Source organism: Tetrao urogallus (genome assembly GCF_951394365.1).
Source record: "Tetrao urogallus genome assembly, chromosome: 5".
Classification (NCBI taxonomy): Eukaryota; Metazoa; Chordata; class Aves; order Galliformes; family Phasianidae; genus Tetrao; species Tetrao urogallus.
Genome location: NC_136818.1, coordinates 8,555,674 through 8,568,337, shown reverse-complemented (window position 1 = coordinate 8,568,337; position 12,664 = coordinate 8,555,674). Strand labels below are relative to the sequence as shown.

Here is a 12,664-nt window from a genome sequence, read left to right as displayed (position 1 = left end):
TTTTAGTTAGTAATATATTTGATAATTGTTCAGCTGGCTTAAATGAATAAGCCTAAGAAAGAAATGAAATGACTTGGAAATTTAGGTGCTTTATCTTCCAGTCTTGTGTAGTAGAACATAAAGGGTGTGTTCAGGCTGTATCTGTCACTCCTAGTTTGGTTGACATTATGGGGATTTTGTCCATTGCCAGGACAGTGCCCCAGGTTTTCTTTGACTCTATCATCACATGATAGAACACCTCGCAGACTTTTTTTCTACTTTCATCTGTCTTGGTGATGTTGTCAGAGCCTAGCAACCAGGCTGAGCGCTTCCATCATGCGATGAGCAATAACCTCAGCCCTGTTTCTTCTCTGAAGTTAAATCTGGTTTGCTCTTTGAGTCCCCAGGTGAGTCATGGTGGTTCTTTGCTTCTAGGTGGAAACAATGAGAGCTGCTGGGGGTGTTCTGGGGGTTAATGAAGGAGTAGAAACAAGTCTGGACATTCCATTGGGTGTTTTTAAGATGTTTAACGTGTTTGCACTGATTGATGCAGGTTAGCTAATGGTTTCAGCCTTAACTAGTTTAGTTAGGGTAGAAATTCCTGGGAATTCTAAGTCAGGAAACTAGTTACAGCAGTGCAGTTAATGCATAGTATGGTTTTGTACGTGTTTTGAAGTGTTTGTCATCACCAGCAGTGTTTTTCCAGACCAGATGTGGCCATGTTTTAGCTGTGTCTCGGCTGATTTCCCTCTGTCTCATTAGAATGCATGTCTCTTGGGATCTGCTATACAAATTTGCTGTTTGTTGTAATATCAGTCCTGTGCATTGCAGTAATAAAGCTCTAATGAAGTTGTCATTCTGTGAATGTCCCCATCCTGCTATAAGAGAACAATTTCTTGGCAGGGAGTGAAATTCCTCTGGGACTGCGTGACGAGCCGGCGTATTCCTGGGAGTCACGGCTGTATCATGGCAGATGAGATGGGGCTGGGCAAAACCCTGCAGTGCATCACTCTGATGTGGACGCTTCTCCGGCAGAGTCCAGACTGCAAGCCTGAAATCGAGAAAGCCATGGTGGTGTCTCCCTCCAGCCTGGTGAGAAACTGGTACAACGAAGTAGAGAAATGGCTGGGGGGAAGGATTCAGCCACTGGCCATTGATGGAGGCTCCAAAGAAGAGATTGACCGAAAACTAGGTACAGAAATGTTTGCAAATGGTGTGGTTGGCTGGTTTGGAGTGAAACCTCTAATTGGAAGAAGCTTACAGCAGCTGAAGGGAATGTTTCCGAGTGGTTGTTAGAGCTCTGGGGGCTGACAAGAGTGAAATTCTCTTTTCTAACGTGTTTAGATCAGATCATTGCATTTTTGATAAAAGTTTTTTTTTGGAATAATCCAAGTCCCTTTGTGCCCTTAAGTTAAGGCAGTTCCTGTGTGTCATCTTTCTTCCAGATGGAAGCTAGAGTGGGAGTGGGCAGAGGTGGGAGGGAGTGGAAATGGGAGCAGCTGTGGGGAATGGAGCATGGATATATTTGGAATCAGCTCTTTGTCAGCAACCAACAGCACTGAAACAAACAGAAAGGTTTTCCTGGATGTTTAAAAGTTGATTTTTACTGCAGAGTTTGGAGCCTTTTCCGTTACTGTTTTCATCATCCTTTTCCTACTTTCCACCCACAGTTGGCTTTATGAACCAACGCGGCCTGCGAGTGCCTTCACCCATCCTGATCATCTCCTATGAGACCTTCCGACTCCATGCTGAGGCACTGCAGAAGGGCAGCGTTGGCCTGGTCATATGTGATGAGGTATGGTTAAATCTCTAAGGAGAATCGATTCCTGATGTTTTCTTGAATTTCAGGCAGAAGTGGCCCAACTTTCTTAAAAGGCAGGGAGTGAGGATGGAGGTGTCAAGCAAGGTTTGCCTGTGGAGAGCACCCATTCCAGTTTGAGAGGCTATGGGTACCCAGCTTGTTCTTGTTGGGTGAGCCTGAATGAGAAACTGTTCTCAGAAGCTGAAATAGGAGAAGAAATAATCAATAAAAAAATGAAGTGGTGGTGAGTATCTTAGTTCCCTGGAAGAATGGAGGCACGTACACCTACCTTGGAGTGTAATATGTAGAGAAAGAAGATTCACCACCTATCTGTGACTCTGAAAAAGCCCTTGCTCTGTTCGATCCTTGCTGATCTTTCTTGTTTGTCCAGCAGTCCCAAGGCATCTGTTCCCTTAGCATACAGTGGGTGAAAGTGGCCTGCTCTTTGGAGTCAAAAACTCAGGAGAATTTATCTGTGGTTGTAGGGGAGTTTGAAGGTTCAGCTGTAGCAGGACCCTCTTCCCAGTGTAGCATGCTGCTTGGAGTGGAGGTAGGAGATCTGGATAAGGAGGCCCTTCCTGCTACTTGTTCAAGGATTGACCTGGCTCACTGACTGCTGGGATCTAGCTTTGCCTTGCCTGGTTTTCAAGCTAAGCTTTCACATGTCTGAACTTCAATTTTTCTTTTTGCTTTATCATTCTATATTTGTGATTATAGATAGTGAGAGACAGAGATGTTCTTGAGGAGAAAAGCAAATAACCTATGCCTCCTTGAAATAATGTAGCTGGAGGTCTCAGTGTGTGTCCCCTGTGGCTCTTTAGATTTGTTAGAAGGTGGTGCCACCCAGCGGTTTGGTTCTTCATGTGCTGGTATGGCACTGAGAGGGACTTGGACTTCAGGACTGTGATGGATGGCTCCCATTCACCATTTATGCTGCAAGTCTGTGGCTGCCTATACTTCTCAGTACCCCTGGAACAGGACCAGCAGCTGAGAGCACAGGTCCTTGGCTCTGCATTTTCCCTATGTTTCAGCCTGTAATAAGCATTTCTTCACTTACACTTTGTCCTGCAGCATAAGAATAAGAGCTACTTTTTCCCAGGTTGTGTTTTGCAGCACTTAATGGACTTTTGTTTGTCATCCTTTAGGAATCAGAGGTGTCAGTAGTCCCAAGTATTTATATATGGAGCATCAATATAACAGTTTGTCTTTGGAAAATAAAGCAGATTATAAATGTTCTTCTCTTACTTTTATTTGTTTCACTCTTGTTTGTGGGGTTGGTATTTTGTTTGTTGTCTTTGATTTCTTATAATTAGAACTTGTGATTGTCAGTATTTTCATGGCAGGTTCTTTTCCTTGGGTGTGACTCACATGTTCCTAGCCTGGGAAGCTTGTAATGGAAATGGTATTTCTCCTCACGTAATTGCTCCAGATTTCCCACCAGTTTCTTACCTTTAAAGGAAGTCACAACACCTGAATACAGGAAAGACACTTATTCTACTCTGAACAAATGAAAAGCTGTGAGGTGCTTTGTCACAAATACAACATGTGTTGATGATGGTCTCAAAGCTGCTTCCCATCAAGGCCACTGGATTTTTCAACTACGTTCTTTTTTTCTTTTTCAAAGGGACACAGACTGAAGAACTCTGAAAACCAAACGTACCAAGCTCTGAACAGCTTAAATACACCTCGAAGAGTCCTTATCTCGGGTACTCCCATCCAGAATGACTTGCTTGAATATTTCAGCCTGGTGCATTTCGTTAATTCTGGCATCCTAGGTGAGAAAAATGAATGTGTGAGGCATGAGAAAGGGGGAAATTAATGGCAAGGCTTCCTCTGGTTACCAGTGCTAGTGAAAGGAGCAATCAAAAAGTTAAAGAAAGGAAAAGCTGTGTACAGATTGGAGACTTAGTCTCCTTCAGAGAGTCCAGAAAGTCTATGTCATGGTCTCCTGTTCCAGAGGCTGTACAGAATTGGAGCTCTGTTTCATAGAATCATAGAATCACAGAATCACCAAGGTTGGAAAAGACCTAAAAGATCATCCAGTCCAACCGTTCACCTATTCCCAATAGTTCCCACTAAACCATGTCCCTCAACACAACATCCAGCCTTTCCTTGAACACCCCCAGGCTCGGTGACTCCACCACCTCCCTGGGCAGTCCATTCCAGTGCCTGACCACCCTTTCTGAAAAGTAATACTTCCTCATGTCCAGCCTGAATCTCCCCTGCCGTAGCTTGAAGCCATTCCCTCTGGTCCTATCACTAATGACACGAGAGAAGACGCCGACCCCCAGCTCACTACAACCTCCCTTCAGGAAGTTATAGAGAGCAATGAGGTCTCCCCTGAGCCTCCTCTTCTCCAGGCTGAACATTCCCAGCTCCTTCAGCCTCTCCTCATATGGCCTGTGTTCCAGACCCCTCACCAGCTTTGTTGCCCTCCTTTGAACACGTTCCATTTAAAGTATGGATGTCAAACATGTTTTAAGAGTATTAATTATTAAGATAAGATGAGCATGTGGTCCTGAGTACTGTGTGGTTGATCTCCTTACGTAGCTGTACTGATCAACCAGAACGTGTGGGGCTAGGAGTGTCTCTGATAATGTGCACTTTGAGGTACTGCAGGAGTTGCTGAGCAGGAAGATCTGGCTCAAAATAGTGCTTCCCACAACACTTATAACCTACAGTAAATTTAGAAGTCTAAGCCAGGTACAATTCCTTTGTGGGAGAGGCTCTGGGAAAAAGGGGTTTTACATGACATACTCCTTGTACTCTTGACAGAGGTAGCCTGGAAAATGTGCTTTTTCCTTTTCTCTCTGTTGTGTTCATTTGGATTAGGAGTTTGAAGTGACTGGTGCAAGGTAGAACGGTGTACCTTAAGACAGAGCAAACAAAGCCCAAATCTTTGGTAGTCTGCCATCCTGCTCTCAAATATATTGAGAGAAATTTGAGGATGATGTATAATCTTAACTCCAAATTCTAGACCATGACTTTCGTGTTTTGTGTTTGTATGATGTGGCAGTTTGGTGGTTTTATTTTTCTTTGATAAGGGAGGCCTGTGAGTCTGGGGTTGAAAAGAACCTGAAAGAGAGACACTGATTAGTGTGAGTTTTCAGGGGAATTGGAGCTAGATGATCTTTAAGATCCCTTCCAACCCAAGCCATTCTATGATTCAGGATCAAACACCTTCTGTAGTTGCTGGTAACTGACTAGAATATTCTGCCTCTGGCTCCTAAGCTCTGTTTGTTTTTGAAAAGCAGAATAGCTTTTGCATTCTCTCCTACATCTTTGGGTTAGGAGCAGGTCTGCTGCTTTCTGGTGTGAAGCAGCTTGTCTTTATCGAGACGTAATTTTTCTGTCAAGGACTGAGAATAAACTGATCTGTAAATCATTTATTTGCTGCGTCTTGTCACCCACCTTTGTGTCAGACTTGGGAATCCTGTCAAAAAGGCTTCTCATTAATTCTAGTGCATGTACAACTCTTGTTAAACACCTAGTCATCAGATTCTCAGCCTTAAAAGCAACATTTGGGCCGTGTTTCTCAAGGGAAGGGTGAGATGTGGTGGTACATGTTCTGCATCTGCTTTTTCCTTGTTTTCAGCTTTTTTTTTCCTTTCTTATTTGATGTGACTTTTTTTCTCTCAACCTGTGCTTTGGACACAGATTAACTCCCCTCTACTTGCAGTTCTTTCTCTTTGAGACGAGATTAATACTATAAATACTTCTACCAGAGCCATATGCATGTAGTGGTCACTTTTCTCTGTCTCAACCTGTGACCAGTAGTAAGCAACTGATTAGAGACCATTTTGGAAAGGGCACGTAATTTCTGCACTGTTGCTGACAAGGATACAAATTCTGGGAGTAAAACTGTGACTGGAATGAAAGCAAAAGCAGTACATGCCTGATAGGACTCAGGTTTAACTACATTTTGTATGACCTTTGGCAGTGCAGCATTGTTAGAATTAAAAAATAATCTCAAGTTGTACAGATTTGCCAGCCATGTTTAAATCTTTCCTGGCTAGAAAGAAAACCAAATCCTACTGATGGGGCAAGAGTTTGTATTATCTGCTGGGCCTCTTGTTTATGGCATGATAGCTGGGGCTGTGGGGATATTGATCGAAGGTTATTTGGTAGTAGCTGTCACTTTCTCATTTTTCATTTCTGTTTGTGCAGGGACTGCACAGGAATTTAAAAGACATTTTGAATTGCCTATCTTGAAAGGCAGAGATGCAGACGCAAGTGAAGCTGAACGACAGAAAGGAGAAGAGAGGCTTAAAGAGCTGATCAGCATTGTGAACAGGTGAACTTCATCCCTCTTCTCTTTGCAGAGGTTTTGCATAAACCCTTGATGCATGAATGTCTTCCAAAAAGCAAGTTGTAGCTGTAACAAATATCTTGCTAGCTAAGACTGTTCAGCAAGTGATTATGCAAGTGTTTATTGCCTTAAGAAATCTACACAGTATGTAGCTTTAGTCTGAAAAATAGCATATCAAAATGGCACAGTTAGTTGCAGTCACTCCCAAACAAACATGCTCAGATATGAATCACAATTTTACGTTTGTTTTCTTTTGGTATCTAATAGTCAGGTAGCATTAACTGCAGTGTGTAGACTGGGTTGGACTGCAGACTGCAGACCATCCGGTCCAGGTGTGAGCAGCAAAGGATGAGGAGTATTGTTCAGTTCATTGATGATAGCCAGGTCACAAAAGAGTTCAGCTCATACTTTCACAGCTGTGTTGGCTTTGTAGAGCTAATGGGATTAGAGTGCTAGCATCAGAAATGTGACTTCTGATCCCTAAGGAGCACCTCTGTGAAGTAAAATGTCATCTATCTTCTCTGATTTTTTGATAATTCCTTAAATATGTTTTGTTTTCTGTTGATTAATAGAACCAGTGCATCCACATCTGCTGACAATCACTGACCCTAAAGAACTCCTACTAGAAACTCCTTTGTATTCTTAGCATTGCAGGTGTTATCATTTCTTTTTCTTTCTTTTTTTTTTCCTTAATTAAATCTGAGCTGTTGCTACCATCACAAATACACTACAGCAGTTCATAGTCATGGTAAATGAAATTTCACGTTGAGTATAGCCTGTCTGTAGAGATAGCCATGACCTTGGCTCAGATTGGCTTGCGAAACTCTTAAGACAAGAAATAGTTTAGGAGAAGAGGTTGTTTTTCTATAAGGCACGTTATTTCTTTAGCTTATCAAAAAAGGATGTAAAAGTGTGTTCAGGAATGCTTGTACCTGACTGTTGAGGTCTGTGTCCTTCTCTTTACCCTCCTACAGTCTTAGCAGACAAATAGAGAAGATGAATCACACTGGCAATATCAAGAGAATTGGCAGAAGCTAAGTAGGGCTTTCAAGTGAGACAGTGATCCAAAGATATGTGGTATCACAGGCGTGGGGCTGAAAGGTTCTGGATAAGGCACATAATCCATCTTGATGTATTGAAGCAGAGGATGTTAGACCTAAAGCATCTGTTTGCGTAATCCCCACAGAGCACTGGAGACCTCACAAATGCTCAGGACACCTTTTCCAAAGCATCACTGTCTTTGTGCTTAGAAAACGCTCTTAATATGTAACCTAAATCTTCCTTATGGCTGCATAAGCCTGTGTCTTTTCATCCCACTGCTTATGTGTTTGAAGACCAGATTATTCCTTTCTTTAACAACCTCTGACAGATTCTGGGGCTGTTGTATATCCCTGGTGTCTTCTGTGGATTTTGTAACCTCATGTTTTTGATGTCTCTTGGCAGAACTGGGTCTTTGCATCTTTTTCTTATTTTGGTTGCTCTTCCCCCTCCCCCCCCCCCCCCCCCCCCCCCCCCCCAAGTTCTTTTCATATTTTCTGAAGTATGGTAGAACTATTCTGCAGGGCACCTTTAGAACCCTAAAGGATATGCCCTGAGCTCAAATCTTGGACCAGAATGAACCTATCTTGATTGAAGGTGACTGATAAGTTACTTGGGAATCTGACTGCTTGTACTGTGTGCTGAGTGTATTGTGTGTGGTGGCTGAATCCTTTCCTTGTTTGCTGCCCATGCCACTGGTCTGGCGTTGCTCAGCAGTTGAGAATGCTGTTGGTAGTTGAGAAAGGGCTGAATTTCTCTGCTAGGGAACTGGGCTTTGATAGCTGTGATCATTCTTTACCCCTCCAAGTCTCATGAATAGCAGTTGGGAGCCTCACAAAGATGGCAGGCTATTCCAGTTTCTGTATAATGAGCTAACGTGGGTGCTTAGTGTGGATGGTGGGTGTCCAGCCTCTGCCACGTGTTTGATTGTCACAAACTTTTGGAGATTAGATGTCAAAACTTTGTGCTAAACATGAATAACGTTGATTAAATGGAGTTTCTTATGTCATTTAAGCATCTGATTTTCATTTCCCTCCTTCAGGTGTTTAATCCGAAGAACTTCAGACATTCTCTCCAAATACCTGCCGGTGAAGATAGAGCAGGTGGTCTGCTGCAGGTACTGGGAAGTATGTGTGTTGCCTGAGAGAGGGGAGGAACAACTCAATAGCTGCAAAAAGCCCTGAATTCTATGCTTGGGTGACTGTTTCCTTCTAGGAATGAGATTGTAACCATCAGCATTATGTTGCTTTTCCACCTCAAGCAGGGGTGGCCAACTCAGAGCTGATGGTTTTGCCAAGTGACTGGCACGCTTTGTGCAGCTGTGGGGCAGCAGATCCCTGGACTGTGCAGAGTATCTGTGAACTTCCAGCTCTGAGCTGAAATAACAACATTGCACCATCAGTCATAGAAGCAGTTTTTAGGTTGTTTGGGATGTAGCTAAAAAAGTTGTGTGCTCAAGTTAAAAATGAAGCCATGGTATGGAGGAGGAAAGATGGTAGTGGTGGTGGTGGTGGAGTGACTGCAGGGCTCTTACTCTTTTTCAGACTGACACCTTTGCAGGCTGAGCTGTACAAGAACTTCCTGAAGCAAGCCAAGCCAGTGGAGGAGCTGAAGGAGGGCAAGATCAATGTGTCATCTCTCTCTTCCATCACTTCCCTGAAGAAGCTCTGCAATCGTGAGTTGTTCCACTCGGGTAAAGGGTTTGGTTTTTATGCTGTTGGTGGATTTTTGGGTCTTCAGTGTGCGCTCCAACAGACTTTGAGTTGTTTGTTCTCCAGATCCTGCTCTTATTTATGATAAGTGTGTGGAAGAAGAAGAAGGTTTTATGGGAGCCCTGGATTTGTTCCCTGCTGGCTACAGTACCAAATCTGTGGAGCCCCAGCTTTCAGGTACTGTGGAGCTCAATAGTAGAGATGTTCTGCCTAATAAGCAATCATGAGAGTATGTTTAGTGTACTGTTAAGTGACCCTTCCAAGGTCAGGAATTTGGAACTTCTGTTCTAGCTTGCTTTCTTCTTTCCTTTTTATCTAGGAAAGATGCTGGTTTTGGACTACATCCTTGCTGTTACAAAAAGCACCAGTAACGACAAGGTGGTTTTAGTGTCTAACTACACTCAGACACTGGACCTATTTGAAAAGCTCTGCAGGAACAGAAGGTTTGTCTTTGGGCTTTATTTGTCTAATCTTGCAAGGCTGTACTTGCAGCCTACACTGCAAAAGAAACTGGCTATTTTTAAAGTTTTTGTCAGCAGGAACTTCTGACCTGTAATGTACCTCAGATGTTCCTGAATTGGAACTAACATGGCTTGTGTTCTGGCTACTGAGATTACTTGGCAGAAAAGTTTTGGCCCCTATGCAAAAGCTCTTAAAGCTTTGTTGCAAGGCAGTTTGTGGAAGGTTTTTTCTCTTATGGGTAGGATGCTTTAAAGGTCAGAGCAGTGAAATTGTAGTGTTGTATATTCTAGGTATTTATATGTCCGGCTGGACGGCACCATGTCCATTAAGAAGAGAGCAAAGATTGTGGAGCGATTTAACAGCCCCTCAGTAAGTAGAACCTAACAGATATGGGCAGTTTTCCTGCCTCTTCTCGGAGTGTGAGTAAAAGTGTTGGATACCTCTGTTGTTTAATTCAAACCTGCCTTTCTCCGCAGAGCCCTGAGTTTATCTTCATGTTAAGCAGCAAAGCAGGTGGTTGTGGTTTGAATTTGATTGGGGCTAACAGACTGGTTATGTTTGACCCAGACTGGAATCCAGCTAATGATGAACAGGCCATGGCTCGTGTGTGGCGGGATGGCCAGAAGAAGACCTGCTACATCTATCGACTGCTTTCAGTGAGTCTTTATCCTCTCCTCCTCTGCATGGGGTTCTTGGTGCTAGCCCAGGCTGCAGCAGATGTAATTGGGACCAGAAGAGAGACAGCTTTTTTGTATCAGCAACCAAGACTGAGTGGAACTCGGTTGCTTCCTACCTTTAGATGTATTGCCATGAAAAACAATGAGTTCTAAGCTGGAATGGTCATTATTTCAGGCCTTGATTTCTAATAATGTTTGGCTTCTGAGAAATAGAAATGATTGAGGCTTTCCAGGTAACGTTCTTTTTTGAAATCATTAAGGCATCTGACTTCTTTAATCTTGTGGGTTGTCTGATGCTGAAGTTGCTGCTTTCCAGTAGGGCTGTGGTCTGTTGTGGCTGGGCAGATATCTACTTAATAAAAAGTGACTACATTCCCAGAACTGCAGAAGCTTTTGAAATGGGGCTACCAGTTAATAGGGAGATGCTTTGTAAGGAGAACAATGAAGATGACTAGTACTTTCAGAGAAGTACTAGTACTTTTCAGACTTAGGGGTTGGAGATTCATGATCCTGGAGGTCCCTTCCAACACTGGCCATTCTGTGATTTCAGGCTACTGCTGTAGCAGTTTGTCAGGGAGTGTCAGTAGTGATTACTGCTCAGAAATGTCTTCTATGTGCTTTTGTTTACCTTCCCCTTTCAGTTCCCTTTAACTTCATCTAGTTAAGGATGACTTTTTTTCTTTAAACTTGTGATCCTTGATAAATTATGATTTGACTTTGACAAAACATCTATATCTCAGTTGGATCCACTCCTGTGGCCACAGTGAAAGGCAAGAGAAGCAGTGTTGGGCTAGATCAGTAACAAAAAGGGAAATGGTCGGAGTGCAGCTCTGCCTCTCATCTGTATACTGGTCTGATGGGACACTCTGTAGTCCTGACTGCTGCTTGATCTCTGATGCTTTCCCAGCATAGTGTTCTGCACTGGCATCCAACTATGCTTCATCTCTGACCTTCTTTTCTGTAGACAGGGACCATAGAGGAGAAAATATTTCAACGCCAGACCCACAAAAAGGCACTCAGTAGCTGTGTGGTGGATGAAGAGCAGGATGTAGAGAGACACTTCTCGCTTGGGGAGCTCAAGGAGCTGTTTGCATTGAATGAGACCACCACCAGTGACACCCATGACAAGTAAGTATGTGATACAGTAATGGCTGGGGTCAGCAAAGAACTCCAAGCTTGGTTTAGCAATTCAGAGGTTCCTTAGTTAGCAGGAGGAAGTTCAAGAGAGAGGGCCTCAAGTGTCTCTACTTCTGAACCTGTTAATCATCTAAAGATTAACACTTCCTTTTTGTTGTGTTAGAAAAGCTGCCCTGGCTGAACAAGTGAGCAAGGCATCTTGTTGACTGTGCTTGAAGGCTGTGAAATACTGCAGTTAATGAACAGCTCTGAGCAAATTTTCCTTTGAAGTTGGTGGAGCTCTTTGCCAGTACTGCTCCTGGTAGTGTGACTGGCTTCCAAATGCCAAGATACTGAGCTGCTTCTATGGCCAGGGCTATTCCATCTGCTAAGAACTGATGAGGCCAACTCAGGTACTTCTCTAGGGGCTCAAGTCATAGGCTCTGTTGTTTGCCCTTCTGTGCTCCCCAGACCCCAAGACCAGAAAGAGGACGGGGAGTGCAGGAAAACGCTTCACTGAGAAGGTTGCTAAGACTCTTAATTCAAGCAAGAATTGACAAAGATTAGTTTTAAGCTGACTCAAAGCTTAGGTCTGTACAGGTCTGTGTGGCAACAAACCTTGCCGGCAGGACTGCTGGTGTTCCTTCTCTTCTTGTACAGCTGCTCAGCAGGGCATGTGCTAGGCAGTCTGAGCACAAGTCAGTGGCTGTGGCGGGAATTGGGATGGAGCAGTTCGGAGCATGGCACTCTCCTTTGAGCTCAGCAAGCCTGACACAATGCTGAGGATGTTTGTGTTAGCAGTGCTGGTGATCACTCAAGATCTCTAAATGTTCCTCACTTTCAAGAGAAGTCATCCTGAACTTTGGGCCTTGCTGTCCTTTTCCTATCTCGCTGGAAGTTGTGGGGAACACCATTGGAAACAAAATGGAGGTTTTCAAAATGTTTTTTCCCCCCTATCAGTCAGACGTGCCAGAGAGTGGTTGTGTGTTTAAATAAAGCGTGGTAGCAATTCATCCTTTCTGAAATCCACTCAGTGGTGTAGGTGACAGGGGGAGTCAACCCAGATGTTATTGGGCTGTATTTTTAACACTTAAGCAGAGAAGAAACCTTGCACTGATTTTGTTCCAGGATCAAGTGTCGTCGCTGTGTGAACGGCCACCAAGTACGGCCACCTCCTGAAGGGTCTGACTGCACCTCTGACCTCTCCCAGTGGAACCACTCTGCTGATAAGCGGGGCCTGCAGGACTCTGTGCTGAAGGCTGCGTGGGATGCTGCTGTCACCTTCACTTTTCATCACCACTCCCATGAGGAGCAGCGAGGGATTCCCTAACAGGTTACTGTCCCCTGTGGGGGCGAGGGCAGGCTGCTGGGGCAGTCTTTAATCCCTTTCAAGGAAAGGGGCAGTGGATAGCAGAACAATGCTGGATCTGTGGTGTGGCTGTGGGGCAGCAGAACAGCATGGTTCCTGAGAGGCTGGAATGCCCTTAGCATTGGTCAGTTTCTGCTGCAACAGCAGTGAGTTCATCGCTTTGTCTCTGCTGCTGTGTCTTATACCTGAGAAACAGCATAG

The 12,664-nt window shown here is 44.0% G+C and overlaps 1 protein-coding gene across 1 annotated transcript; it reads left to right on the top strand.

Annotated features, from left to right (window-relative positions):
* Positions 1–945: 945 nt before the first annotated feature.
* RAD54L (RAD54 like) lies at positions 946–12,424 on the top strand (the record flags this gene model as incomplete). Its single annotated transcript, XM_079535219.1, has 12 exons — positions 946–1,171; positions 1,650–1,774; positions 3,405–3,555; positions 5,948–6,074; positions 8,170–8,244; positions 8,672–8,802; positions 8,906–9,016; positions 9,159–9,282; positions 9,592–9,670; positions 9,778–9,957; positions 10,943–11,106; positions 12,223–12,424. 12 exons carry the CDS (start codon positions 946–948, stop codon positions 12,422–12,424), a joined length of 1,695 nt encoding a protein of 564 aa, XP_079391345.1.
* Between the last annotated feature and the right edge of the window lie 240 nt (positions 12,425–12,664).